The sequence below is a fragment of the Micromys minutus genome (assembly GCF_963924665.1).
Source record: "Micromys minutus genome assembly, chromosome: 22".
Lineage (NCBI taxonomy): Eukaryota > Metazoa > Chordata > Mammalia > Rodentia > Muridae > Micromys > Micromys minutus.
In genome coordinates, this window is record NC_137957.1 from 6,920,723 (window position 1) to 6,935,365 (window position 14,643).

Below are 14,643 nucleotides of genomic sequence, written 5' to 3' on the forward strand. Positions count from 1 at the left end.
TGCCCCTATCAAGAGACGGTGGCCTTAGACGAAGGTTAAGGGGTGTGCTGGAGACAAAACTCCTCCCTTGTGACATTCTTTTCTCTACTCAGGTATTTTCTCTCATCTTTACGATAAATGGACTCTGTCTCTCTGCCTCTGTCCATCTGTTGGTCTATCCACCACGTCTGTCTGTCCGTCTGTCTCCCTCTGTCTCTCTCGTTCGTCTGTTCTGCATCTTTGTGTGTGCATGGACACATGAGTGGAGGCTAGATGACAACCTTGGATGTTGTTCCCGAGAAACCACCCAACTTGTCCTTCAGAATAATGTTTCTATGTCTCAATCCGGCCTGGAACTCAAGTCCTAGGAAGCCACCTACTTCCAGCACTGAGTTATCACAGCCAGATTTTTAATTAAATTTTTTAAAGACAGCCCTGGCTGTCCTGGGATCACAGTGTAGACCACACTGGCCTTGGACTCACAGAGACCCACCCACCTCTGCCTCCTGCGTGCTGAAGTTAAAGGTGAGTACCACCACGCCCATTTCACCCAGCTTTTTAAGCCGTGGGTTCTGGAACTTGAACTTGGGTCCTCATGCTGTCAAAAAAGCACTTCACAGAGAGCATTAGCTCTTCAGCCCTGGTGGGTGGATTCAATTTACTCTACGCCTCTGTTTTCTTGTCAGAGCAGACCTCCTTGAAGGAGCTTTCAGTTCTCAGGAACCCCAGTTCTCCCGCCTTCGGGGGCAGGGGATGGGTGACAAGGAGGGACATAGAACAGAAATGATACAATGAGGAGAAATGAAACATGGGGCTTCAGCTGGGCAGAAGTAAGCGGTGCAGTGGAACACACCTAGTCCGTCTGTCCATCACAACCCTCCTCGGTGTCTTCTCAGCCACCCTGAGGCAATACAAGGAGCACTTAGGGTGAGAGATTGCATAGCATCATCCACTGCAGGTTCTGCCCTGTTCTGCATATGTCACTCCTTCTTAACTCTTAATCTTTATAATAAACCCCGTGAAAATGATACTATTATTACCCTGATTATCGTGAGAGGAAAATGAAGTGCAGAGTGGTTAATACTTTGCTCAAGGTCTCGGTGAATAAATGGCTGAGGGAGAACCAACCCCAGGGAGTCTTATTTCCTGACTGTAACATTAAGGTATCCTTAGAAAGGCAAGTGTGGCTGGCTCTGCAGAAGTGGTTCCAAGTGGTTAGTCACGTAATCCTTCCTAACTGCCTCTCACACCTGCCTCCCGTGAAGTCTGGGGCCCCCACTACTGCTCACAGCCTTCTCCCTTTTCTAATCCCCTAACATGCTGGGTGATGATCCAGGTATCAGACGACTTTAGGACGGACAAGGGAAACTGTGGTGTGTGTGTGTGTGTGTGTGTGTGTGTGTGTGTAAGAACAACAGTTTCCTCTCCACATAAATTGGCTCTCTGTCTGTCTGTCTCTGTCTGTGAGTGTGCATGCACACATGCACAAGCGTGCAGAGTCCAAAGGTTGATGTCCACTCTTCCTTCATTACTCATTTGAAGTAGAGTCTCTCAGGGCACTCCCTGAGTTGCTCTGGAGAGGTGCCTGCTCCTGTCCACCTCTGAATTTAGGTCCCAGATGCATGTAGCCCTGTACAGGTTTTGATGTGGGTGTGGGGGATCTGAATTCAGGTTTATGCACTTGACTAAATGGAGCTACCTCTCCTCCTCCTTTCCAAAGCTTTTCTGTGATGCGCTGTAGCATGTGCGCTCTACCATCACCTGCTGAGGAGACACTGTTCTTAGTTCACTGAGATTCAGGAAGAATAAATGACTTGACCAAGAGCACACAGGACCTTAATGCAGGTATTTGGATTTCAACTCTCATATATGATTGCAACAGAGTGTGTCAGGGCTGTGAGCAAAGACTTGGAATGAGGAGGTAAAAACCCTTGAAAAAAATGCTCTAATTAACTAGGTGTGGCAATTCACACCTATAATCACAGCACTTGGGCGGCCAAGGCAGGAAGTTTGCCTTAGGGTTGAGGCCAGCCTGGGTGTCAGGCTGGTATGGGCTACAGAGTGAGATTCTGTCTCATAAATCAAACAACAGAATATCGAAAAGATCCAGCATGAAATCAAATTTCTTTCGACACGACGCGGATGCTGTATACACAGGCATTTGATTAAACTATGATTTTCTGTAGATGTATGAAATACAGAATTGCCTGTACTTATATACAGCCCATAATCACAACCACATCCCACAGATAGTGACGAACTGGAACTACATCTCCTCTTGGATCCAAAAAACTGTTCATTCACCATGCAACAAGAGAAACAGTCATGGGCAGGGATTGTAGTGTGGTGATAGAAAACCTAATGTGTGCAACACCAAGCATGGAGCAGGGACCGAGTTCCTCGTTTGATGTCTGGTGCTGTCTCCTTGAGCGGCTGCTTGGAATGGGGCGTGGGGATTAGGAGAAAACAGACCAATCACATCCAGTTTCTCAGCTAATGCTTCAGTCTCTGGATAGGCTCAGAGCTCGATGCTCACCGCCTGAGAGAGATTCAAGGTGACTTGGTGACATTCAAGGTCACCATCTCACAGCTAGCTGCTACAAGCCTTAAATTCTGTCTGTCTGGCAGGTTCCCAAAGTCCAGGTGCATCATCTCACTGTGTCTCTGAGGTGGCTCACCAGCACCCAGCCTTGACACCCAAAGTGGTAGAGCACGATGGTTGGGCTTCTTTAGTAGTGAGATCCAAAAATGTGCTGGTGAGGCGGTTTAGGGGGTTAAATGCATTTGCCAACAAACATTCAGATCTGGGTTTTAATATCTAAGGCCCACATGTTAGGAGAAAACTGTGTGTGTGTGTGTGTATGTGTGTGTGTTTGTGTGTGCACACAGGCATACATACATATAAGTATACCCAATAAATATTTTATGTATGTGAGCACACTGCCAGTCTTCAGACACATCAGAAAAGGCTATCAGATACCATCATAGATGGTTGTGAGCCACCACATGGTTGCTGGGAATTGAACTCAGGATCTCTGGAAGAACAGTCCATGTTTTTAACCACTGAGCCATCTCTCCAGTCCTAAATATTTTGTTAATTAAAAAAAGATATTTTTTAAAAAGTAGATCTTTCTTTTCCAGCAAAATTAGAGAGAAGAATTATCAGAGTGGTTTGTCAGTGCTCCTCGTGTACAAAGCCTTTTCTTTTGTTAGGTTGTCAGCTCCTCGTGTACAAAGCCTTTTGATAGGTTGTCAGCTCCTCAGGTACAAAGCCCTCTGATAGGTCATCAGTCTCAGTTCTGCCTCTGAAATTGTTTACTTATAGCTCATCTTCATCTCCTGCATCACATGAGACATCCCGAAAGGAACATTTTTTGTATGAAAATGTCACAATGAAACCTATTATGTTGTACAACAAACCAAGGGTAATAAATAAATTAATTTAAATATACAAAATGTAAATCAGATTACATCACTCCCTGCTTTAAATGCTTGGGAGATGCAGTGATGAGAATGCTGAGTAAGTGATGAGAATGCTGAGTAAGTGATGAGAATGCTGAGTAAGTGATGAAAATGAAAATGCTGAGTAACTGATAAGAATGCTGAGTAAGTGACAAAGTGCTGAGTAAGTGGTGAGAATGCTGAGTAAGTGATGAGAATGCTGAGTAAGTGATGAAAGTGCTGAGTAAATTATGGAAGTGCTGAGTAAATTATGAAAGTGCTGAGTAAGTGATGAGAATGCTGAGTAAGTGACAAAGTGCTGAGTAAGTATTGAGAATGCTGAGTAGCTGAGTAAGCAAACTTTTAAGACAGAAACATGGGAGAGCACCTGTATGGAGGAGTAAGGATAATGAGTGAGAATGATGTGAACTTGTCTGAAGCATAAGAAAGAAGGAAAGAAACAGACAGAAGTACAGAGAAGCAGGTGTATGGGTTGGCACCTGCTACTATGTAACAACCCCAGACTGGAAGCCATTTACTTTGTAGAGCACAGGGAGCTGTTAGCTGGTCTGGGTGGAGGTGTCTCTGTATGGGGGCAGTCTCAGATTGGAAACATTGGGAGAGGAAAGGTGAGGTCCCTAGACTTCGCACAAGCTTTCAACATCCACATGGACCAGAGGAAGGCTATGCTAATTCCCACGGTTCTAAGGCACTGGTCCCTATCAATAATACATGATCACTTGGAACTTCATCCACACCTTTACATCCATTGGAGGTATCCTCTGATCCCCACTGAGGGGTAGCTCTTACACAAAAACGCTGAACTGATTTTTCTTGCTTAGGTGCTTGAGGCTGAGCCCCACCTTGGGGTTGTCACATACCTGAACCCACACACTCAGCAAGCAGTGGCTCTCTCTAGACTCCCCACTTGCCAAAGTGCTTCCAGAAACCCCCCAGAAGCCTTGACCCTGTTCTCTTACCAGCCATGTCTTTGGAGGAAGGACGGTCTCATGGAGATAAAGTCTGTTCAGAAGTGACACTATTTGTACTTCATTCTCCAAACTCTGTAATTTCTCTAACGACCCCAGAGTTGGAGAAAATACAAGCAGAGGAAGGAAATCTGTTCTGTCAAGCATCTTGCCCTAGGTAAAGTCTCACTTTAGCTACGTACTTGAGTGGGGGGATGGGAAGGAGCCTGGGAGAGTATACATGAACATCTCAGAATATTGTCTGTTTCCTTACAGTGCAATTTTTGTGTCATTTATTTGTGACAGGGTCTCTTGTGATTCAAGCTGGCCTCACACACATTTAACAGAGGGTAACTCAAAACTCCGGATGCTCTTGCTTTTGATTAAAGGTGTGCACCGTTACCCATGCCTGAATCTGGAGGTAGGAAGCTAACAGACTGTACTGGGTTGTGTCCTGTGTCCCCTTCCCAGCCCCGGTGTTATCTTCACGTTAATTCCTAGAAACTGCGACATCTGCCTTACTTGCAAAGAGTTTGCAGAAACAACTAAGGCATATTTATCTTTAACCTCATCCAGAAGTTGATGAAACATAAAGACATTTTGATTTTTTAAATAATCACATCTGACATTTATTGCACAAACAGTTAGCAACATTTTAAACATCTCTATTTATTTAATTGCTGTTATTGTTGGGAGCGGTGGCACATGTCTGTAGTCACGGCACTCTGGGAGCGGAAGCAGGGGAATCATGAGTTTGAAGGAATGTTGAAGGTTATAGCAAGTTCAAGGCCAACGTGAGCGTCCAAGTAAGCCAACAGAAAACCGGGGGCTGTGTCTCAGTGGCAAGTGCTTTCCTGGAAAGCTCGGGCTCTGGCTTTGATACTCAGTATATCAACTCAGTATATCAGTATATCAAAAAAGTTTTTTTTTCCCCATCAAAAGCTCATAGAACCCAGAAGTTCGTAGCTATTTTTAAAGATATGAGTTGTTTAGTTCTATGACTTATTTGAAGATGTTACAAACAGCTCACCTCCTGCTGCTGGAAAATGGTTCTGCTTGGCCACTTAGCTGGGGACCTTTGGGTAAATGACTCCACTCTGAGCCCGTTGGCTGCTTCTCCTGCAGGACTATCACCAAGTTTAGGTCCTTGGTATACAACTCATATTTCTGGGCTCTGGTCTATTGAATCAGATTTTCTAACCTTGGGGTTCCTATAAATTTTTGTTTCCTGGGGTTTATTTCTTAATACAGTGTCTCATTTTGTAATCTAGCCTTTCCCAGACTCACAAAAAATCCTCCTGTCTCAGCCCCATACGTGTTGGGATGACAGGCATGAGGTACTGTGCCCATATGCATCCACTTCCTGAAGATTTACCTTATTTTATGTGTAGGTGTGTTTCTGCCTGCATGTATCTACACACATTACATGTATGCTCGGTACCTGTGGAGGTTAGAAGAGGGCACCAGGTCCCCTGGAACTGAAATTGTGGAGGTTGTGAGACACCGTGTGGATCCCGGGGATGTAACCCAGATTCTGTGACACACAAATGCTCCAAGCCATCTCTCCAGCTTCCATGTGCATTTTAACTGAGTGAGCGATCTTGGTAAACATCCAAGTTTGGGAACTACTAAACTCCATGGTTCACATTCCCTTTTTCTGATTTTTGCTCCTGCTACCCAATCTCTGCTGCTAGCTCTTGTAACACAACAAAACACAAGATAAACAATAAAAAAGTAACAAGTTCATGGTTTCGTCATCCTCACGTACCCCCAGAACTTTGGTGCTGGTAGGTAGTAAGTGCTCAATAAATACCTGAAACACTAATCAATGGTGATTAAAGAAGCAAGTGTTATATGGATCCCAGTCACCTACAGATAGAGAAATGCAAAGGGAAAAACAAACTATTTAAAACCTCTGGATATGTCTTGGCAGGTCTTGCTGCCATGTTACATATTTCATATATACACAAAGCATATATAGAGAGCTGTGGGGAGGGGCCGAGATGCTCCTGTGGGCTAGGTTGCCCCGTGGTGTTTCATGGAGGCGGTGAAGCTGGCTTTCTTCTCCTTGACCGGTCCAGGGCCAGGACCACGAGTGCCTGCCTTGGTGAGAGGTGTCTTGAGGTCTGTGCTGCAGCTCTCTAAATCAGCAGGGGCCACACCAGGTTTCTGAAGGCCCCAGCAGAGAGGAGGAGACCTCAGCCTGCAGTGGAGCAAGCCCAGTATGCTGCTCTCTGCCCATGAGCTATGTAATAACACCTCTTGCAATCCCATAGTCCTTTGCCCTCTCCCCGACACCCCATTGGCTACCCTTGAGCTCACCAGCTCAGACACTGTCTGCTGGCCTTGGCAAGTATCTGCTAAGAATGAAATCTGTCACGGGGGTGGGCAACTTAGCCAGGGGGATGTAGAGAAGCTTGACATCTAGGCCAGGGTTGTAGCGGATGCGGGGGCTCCGGGAGACAATGGCGTGTTCCATGCTGTTGGTGACATCGCTGATCCTCGGTTCTGCCGTCTGCATCAAGTGAACCAACCTTTCTGTATCTGAAACATTGGAGGAAGAAGGTAGAACAAAAGCCTTTGCTGTTGTTATTATTATTTTTTAAATGTGCTCCTCCCATCTGACCCGGAGGGTCTATCCAAGGTCTCTGACTACTGGAAGCCTGATTCAGCATTTAAAGCAAGTTTCTGACAAGATTTACAGTGTATCTTAAGCACCCATTTACAGGATCATTAAAATACCTCATTTCTCTCTCTCAACACTAGAGTTGTGTCCCGAAATCTCACTGTTTTGTTAGATGACCAACAAAAAGATCCCGCCCAATTCTTCTACAATAAATCACTTAGTAGCTGTCTGACCTGGAGCATAAGCTTTGATTATCTGTAATTACGTGGACCCTAGGGAAGAGCAAAGAAGACTGTCATCTTCTCTGAGAGGGAAACAGAGAAGGAAGGTTATTTTGACCCAGTTCTGCTCTTCTGGGCCCGCTGTGAAGTCAACCATCAGGGGTGGCGTGAGAAGTGCTCTTCTCGTGGTGTCCAAGAAGGAACAAGGGATGGAAAAGAGGGGAAGGAAGAAGGAGGGAATGGGGACAAGGGCAAAACACAGTCCCCCAAATGCATGTTCCTAAGGACACACCCACTATTTTAACTATTTCAACTATTTCAAGGGGCCAGATGACATCTGCATTGTCTCCCACAGGCTGGGGAAATATGAAACATCGGTAGATTAATCCTCTGTTTGGTTGGTTTTGTTTTGAAGACAAAGTCTCACTCTATCCTAAGCTGGCCTGGAACTCACTATATAGCCCAGGCTGCCACCCTCCGGACTCCAAAGGTGATAGACACTGTTAACTTGGTGAGAGAGTGGGAGCTCTAGGCTTGCTCTAGGCTTAGCTCCACATGTTTATCATCCTCTCTAGCAAGCTGTGCTTACACAGCAACACTCAGCGTCTCGAGGGAGAGGCATGTGGAGGCCTGCCTGGGGTGACATGCCGAGTGATTTCCTCAGTTCTTTTTGTTTTGAGGCAGTTTCTCACTGGACCTGGAGCTCACTGACTGGCCATCAGACCTATAGATCCTCCCCTGCTTTCTGGGATTTCAGTTATGTGCTTCTGTGTCCTGCTTTTTATGTGAGCGTTAGGGATACAAACTCAGGTCCTCAGAAAGCATCTTACTGACTGGGATATCTCAGCCTCATAGTCTTCGTTTACAGATGAAGAAAATGGAGGCATAAGATGACCTGGGGTATCCTTCTGTGATTACAGCATTTGGGAAGCAGAGGTAGACAGGTCCAGAGTTCGAGGTCATCCTGAGGTTCTAAGAGCCTGGAAGCAGCAGTCAGGCTCCAGCGTACATGTTCTTTGCCACTTTGCTAATTCTCTTCTCCGTGCAAGATCCGCCTGCACCTGATGTCTGGAGGACAAATGTCGGGAGCAGGCGGCATCCCTCCGCACACCCTACCCATCCCCACACTGTAGCTCAGCTACGTGGGCTCTAATCTCAAACTCTGGCTTTGCTACTATGTTTGTATGATCTCTGTGGCTGCACCTCATCCTCTGTAAACCCGAAATCCAGCCGGTAACTCCAAGCCTCTAGATCTTCCTCTAGAGCTCACTTCTGACCCCAGACTCACAGTTTTGGAAATACTCCTCTCCGTAGCTGTCTCGTGTCTCCTGTGGCAGCCGATCCCACAGCTTCTTCATGCGTGACTGCAGGGCTTCTTGGCCCAGAATGCCTGTCTTGTAGTTCCCTGGCTCGATGATGCTGACCTTCACCCCGAAGAAACGAAGCTCGCGCCTGTGAGGTTAAGAGTTGCATTTGCTTTAGCCTCATAACAGCAAGCATCAGAAACACATCTGGAAGGACCCTGGGAATCTGAAAGTGTTCATCTTAACATAAAAGCTATTTTCAACATTGCCTTCCTTAGGGCTTCAGTCCTTTCTCCAACTGATGGGTAGCCTGTGGCAATTTGCATTAGGCAAAAACAACAGGGAGCCAGTGAAGAATCTAGGCCAAGGCCTCACCTCCTCCAGGGTTCTCCCCACTCAGCCCTGCAGCACCTACATGGCCAAAGGAATAGGGGCTCTGTAAAAGGCGGCATCTTCTGAGGGCTTCAGATGCACCCCTACTCCAGGCCTCCCTCTGTAAAGTCAGTCAGTCAGCCTGTCTGTCTGTCTCCTTCCCTCTCTCTCTCCTTCCCTCCCTCTCTCCCTTGTGCTCTCTCCTTCTCTCTCCCCTCCTTCTCTAACCTCCTTCTCTTTCCTTCCCTCTCCTTCCCCCCTCCCCCTCTCCCTTCTCTCTCTCCTCTTTCCTTCCTTCCCTCCCTCTTTCCCTCCTTCTTTCTCTTTCCCTCTCTTCTCTCTCTTTCCCCCTCCTTCCCTACCTCTCCCTTCTTCCCTCCCCCTCTCTTTTTCTCTTTCCTTCCTTCCCTCTTTCTTCCTCCTTCATCCTTCTCTCTCCCTCCTTTTCTCTCTGTCTCTGTCTCTCTCTGTCTCTCTGCCTCTCTCTCCCTCCCCACTCCTTTCTCTCCTTACCGGCCTATCAGGGTTTTCCTCACTCTGGGTCCACCCAAGGGAAGACCCACCTGGTGTCTTCTCTTGTCACCACACAGTTCCCTCCTCACTTCTCTCTTGGTCCTTAGAGGAGGCACCAGCTGCTATTTGAGCTTCTTCCCCCAGAACTAAACTGCCACACTCTGCCACTCTTGGGCCTCCATTACTGTGATAAAGCCCCAAGATCCCCACCTGGTTTGGTACCAGGACCCAATCACCTGATGCTATCAGAGAAGGCTTCAACACCAAACTTGGAGACACAGTAACCGCCACCAATGACAGCCACACGGCCACCAGAGCTGGACATGTTGACCACTCTGCCCCGGGCTTTCTTGATCATTGGCAGCATGTTCAGGGTGACATCAATCAGCCCCACCAGGTTTATGTTGATCACTTTCACAAAGTCTTCCTTGGTCAGCCATTCGTTGGGCCCACTGGGCAGGCCCACTCCAGCGTTGTTCACCAGGGCCCAGAGGCCTAGGGTAAGAGAGAGAGAGGTAGACAGATCACATGGGAATCAGAAAAATCTCCGAGAAAGTTCCAGGGGCCACTACCCAACAGCTCAGTGCCCAAGGATGGCTGAGCAGGTGAACGGCACAGATAGCGAGCCGGTACGCTCAAGGGTGCTGTGGCTTAGCACGGCTGTGGCAACTATGACAAGCCAAAGGTCAAAGTGTTCCCTTCCTGATTCTTATGGTCGTCAAATAAACTGGGCTCTGTGGCAGCTGTAGCCCAGGCTGTGCACACGGTCTCACAGAAGGCATGGGACACGGAGTAAGAGCCCCGCACTGTCATATAGACAGGTTGATGCTTGAGTTCTCTTGCCGTGCATTTTTTCCCTCTATTCTTCTAAGTAGAAAAAAAGTTCCAGCTCGCTGTTACCAAATCAGCAAACCTCATCCACCCATTCATTCATTCATTCATTCATTCATTCATTCATTCATGTGTCTGCTCTGGGCCAGTTACTAAGCAAAGGAGACATAGAATGAATAAGCTGGGCTCTTACACCTCCAGGAGCTCAGACATCAGAAAGAAAGATGTGGTAAGAATATTTATAGATAGATGTGAAAGGGTCTTTAGTAACTACTTGTGGGAAATGTTGCCTCTTTAAATTAGGTAGGACTGGAGGAAAACTGTGGTTATCTGGCTCTTGCAGAGCCTCAGGATTGAAGAACTTCAGGTTCTAGGTCTGGTTCTAGCTTCAACCTTGGATAGATCCCTTCTCTCCCTTGGCCTCTCTCCTCAAACAATGCTAGCACAGTTAATCCCACAGCCTGCTAGGGGAGGGAGCTGTGGGAGAAGGTTCCTATTGCTTGTTTTATGTATTGAGCTTCTGTAAAGACAATGGAAGCCTCTTCCTTCCTCAGAGGCTCCATGAGTCCATCCCCTGGTCCCCCATTTTTTCCCTGGTGTAGACGAATGCTGACCCTCTTGCTGCCATTGTCTGTCCTCTCCTAAGGGCAGATCAGGATGCATGCTTCGATTCTGACCCATCTTTGCCCTAGCTCTGGGGTCCCCACCTCAGCTGTACCTCTCCCCATCTTCACCCTTCTTCAAATCAGAGAGACTATGGTAGGGAAATAACAGGCTGGCAGGACTTAGCACCTTCCCAGCTGAGGGGACTCTCTTGCCTTACAGAAGAGAAAAGGAGACTCCTGAGCCCCAGACCCTAACCCGCCAGTGGTCTCTTGCTCAAGAGATGGCCACGTACTGCCAGCGCCTCCGACAGCGCACTGGGGAAGTATTACCTTTGTTTGTTTCCCTATAAAGGACAACTAGATGATCGTTGGAGCTCTATGGCTGTGCTTACAGAAGACTCTCGATTCTCCTGCCTCAGTTCCTCTGTTCTGAGACGCAGGTGTGCATCACCTCACACAATCCCTAGTACTTCTTACATGAAAGACATTGCCGGGTGGCGCACAAAGAATAATGGTCCTCCAAAGATGTTTCCTTCCCAGGACCTGGGATTTTGTTAGGTTGTATAGAAAAGAGCTATTGGCAGAAGGAAGCAGCCAATCAACTGACCTTGAGCTGGGAGACATTATCCCAAGCTCACTGGGTAAGCCCACACAACCACAGGACACCTAAGTGGAAAAAGAATGCAGATGCCAAAGAATCAGAGAAATGAAAAACCTTTGAGAGGACATAGCCCAGGCTGGAGAGACGGCTCAGTGGTTAAGAGCACTTACTGCCCTTCTAGAGGTCCTGAGTTCAATTCCCAGCAACCACATGGTGACTCACAACCATCTGTAATGGGATCTGATGCCCTCTTCTGGTGTGTCTGAAGACAGCTACAGTGTACTCATATATATAATAAATAAATAAATCTTAAAAAAAAAAGAGGACATGGCCTAAACTTACTGGAAGAGGGAATGAGCCACGAGCTATGGAATGGTACTGTGCTTCTAAGGCACACTCTCGGAGGCACCAGCGGCATGTGGCCCTCTCTGGAGCATAGACCACTGATGTGTTAGGATCTGAGGCTCCTCTGTTGGCGCGGAGGTAGCCTCAGAAGGTGGGAAACCTGGATGTGCGTTCTGCTCTAGAGCCCCCCCAGGGGAGCAAAGCTCTGCTGGGACCTTGAGTAGCAAGAACCATTTTGGATTTATTTCCTCAGGAATTATGAGGTAATATTACATGTGTGTTGTTAAACCTATTCATTTGCATGAATTTGTTGCAGCAGCAGCCACAGGAGGCGATACACCCAGTGAGTAATGAACACAGAAGACCGGAGGAGGCCGGATTCAGGAAACAGGCTGGGGCAGCATGGTAGCAGAGGCTCACCCCACTGAATCATTCATGAACTAACTCACTCAGAAAATGTCTGCTGAGCACCTTCAGAAGTGCTGGATTGCACCCCCAGTACTCAGGACATGGGGGAGTAAAATGGACACAAAGCCCAGCAGAGGTGACATGACAAAGAAAGACAGGGCCAGCAACATAGCTCAGCAGAAAGTCCCACAGCACAAGTTGGAAGACCCGAGTCCATCCCCAGGGCTCACATGGTGGAAAGAGAGAAATGATTTCCAAAAGTTATCCTCTGACTCACACACACATTTTTCCTATGTTCTTTTCTATAACTTCAGATCCATAGAACCAATGCTCTCTTCTGACCTCTATGCATAGTGTGTGTGTGTATTGTGTGTGTCTGTGCATGTGTGTGCACACACGCACAAACACACCAATAATTAAACAATAACAATATATATTTTTAAAAAGTTAAAATGTACTATGTACTATATAGGGCTAAAGAGAAAACCAGCAAAGAGCTAGAGTTGTTGGTCTGACCTGGGCAGAGGTCTAGCCTCGGCTCTTCAGGAGTCAGTACTTCTCCCAGTTCCTGTACTCGTAAGTAGGCAGTCTTGTGTCCACACCCTGTATGCTACACATTCAGCAGAGAAGGCCCCACACATTCTTGGTACAGGCTCATTTCCCTGGGGGAGCAAGCCCCTGCCAAAGGCAGCAGTGTCTATGGTGATTTGCAGAAGAGTCCAGCCTGTCCCACCTTTTGCCCTTTATGATTGCCCCTACCCTGGGTCCACCAAGAAACACGGGGCCAATAGTGGGACTCCCGAAGTCTCTAAACCACTTCAGAGGTTTGGGCATTCAGAACGTTCTAGCTGCTCCCTCGGAGGGAGGTTGTTTCTCATGCCAGCTGGCCAAACCATGTAGTGATTTCAGATCTTACTGGACCAGAGCCTCCCAGCCTGTTCCTACTTTAACATTTCAACCTCATTTGGACATCAGGGTCCCAGAGAGAGAGAAGAGAGAGAGGAGAGAGGAGAGGAGAGGAGGGAGGGAGGGAGGGAGAGAGAGAGAGAGAGAGAGAGAGAGAGAGAGAGAGAGAGAGAGAGAGAGAGAGGAGAACATTGAAGAATATGCAGTTCACCCCACCTTGCTCGCCCACTTGGTCCCTCACCCACTGGGCTGCTGCCTTGATGCTCTCCGACTTGGTGACATCTAGGAGGAAGATCTGTAGCTGGTAGGAGGTATCCTGCAGGAGTTTCTGAGCCCCCTCCTCAGTGAGGCAGGCAGCAAGCACTTTCATGCCCCTATCAACCAGTTGTCTGGCCAGCAGGTTCCCAAAGCCGGAGTCACAGCCCGTGATGAAGACATACTTCTCGGAGAGGTTTTTAACCAGGTTGCAGTTTTTGAACCAGCGGTACATAAAAGCAAAGTCTGTGAGGGCCGCCATTGGGGCTGATGTCTAAGGATGGGCCCAGGAGACAGGAGGATGATGGGCTGATCCTCAGAGTCCAGGAGGCAGCCTGCCAGAACCCACACGAAAGGAGAGCTTCTGAGACTTGCAACAGATATGGGCCTCTGGGTGAGCCTCTCTGTAATTTTATAGGTGGCTGCATTGCCACAGCAATTAGCTCAGATGCAAGAAATTCAAGTCCAACCTGCAGCGTGTCACTCTGACAAAGCCACTGCCCTGGCCTCTCCATCTCTCCTCTCGACCTTTCAGGGTGGGATCCAAAAATGGAACTCAAGTGCATTCTGGGAAGGGGCACGAGAGGTAAAGAAGAGCTCTGCTCTGACTCGAGCTCCCTTAAGAAAACCCCACCCCAGTTTTACCTCCTGCCTAGGCATCACACCATCTGCCATGCATTTGGGCATGTCAACAAATTTAATTTGTATTATCTGGGGGTAGGGGGAAGGACAAAATCATTAATATGAAGGAAAAGCCGAATTTCAAGTACAGAGTTCCAGTAGGAATAAATACCAGCTTGTCAGCCCTTAGAGATCTTAATTAATTAATTTAGTTTAGTTGCTGAGAAATCTCCTTAAAAGCCCTAGTCTGAACTTGCCAAATTGACTTAAAACGGGTGACAGTCCTCCTGTCTCTACTAGGTGCTGGGATTTCAGGCAGGGGCCGCCATGACTGTGTTCTCTAGAGATAGTAAACGAGGTCTCCATCACGAGAGATGATAAAATCACAGGGTTTCCCCAGACTGGGTGTGACTCCACTATGCTGACTCCAGAGGGGAGGCTGGAGGAATGAGTTTCATCTTCTAAAGAGCAGAGAAGCTCAAACAGACGGGTGTGGTTCTACACGTTTGTTTCAGGCTTGGGAGGTAGAAGTGGGAGGATCCACGGAGTTCAAAGGTCATCCCCAGCTCCATATCTAGCCAGAGGCCAAAAAACTGGGCTACATGAGATCCTGTCTCGAACAAACAAAACACCCCAAACCAATCAGA

At 47.5% G+C, this 14,643-nt stretch overlaps 1 protein-coding gene across 1 annotated transcript; it reads right to left on the bottom strand.

Moving 5' to 3' along the window:
- Positions 1 to 6,714: 6,714 nt before the first annotated feature.
- On the bottom strand, positions 6,715 to 13,803 carry SDR9C7 (short chain dehydrogenase/reductase family 9C member 7; the record flags this gene model as incomplete). Its single annotated transcript, XM_080935037.1, has 4 exons — positions 13,337 to 13,803; positions 9,661 to 9,919; positions 8,524 to 8,687; positions 6,715 to 6,932 (listed from the first exon to the last, which is right to left on the bottom strand). The coding sequence occupies exons 1-4, from the start codon at positions 13,635 to 13,637 to the stop codon at positions 6,715 to 6,717; spliced, it is 942 nt and encodes a 313-aa protein (XP_080791163.1). The 5' UTR covers positions 13,638 to 13,803.
- Positions 13,804 to 14,643: the final 840 nt, after the last annotated feature.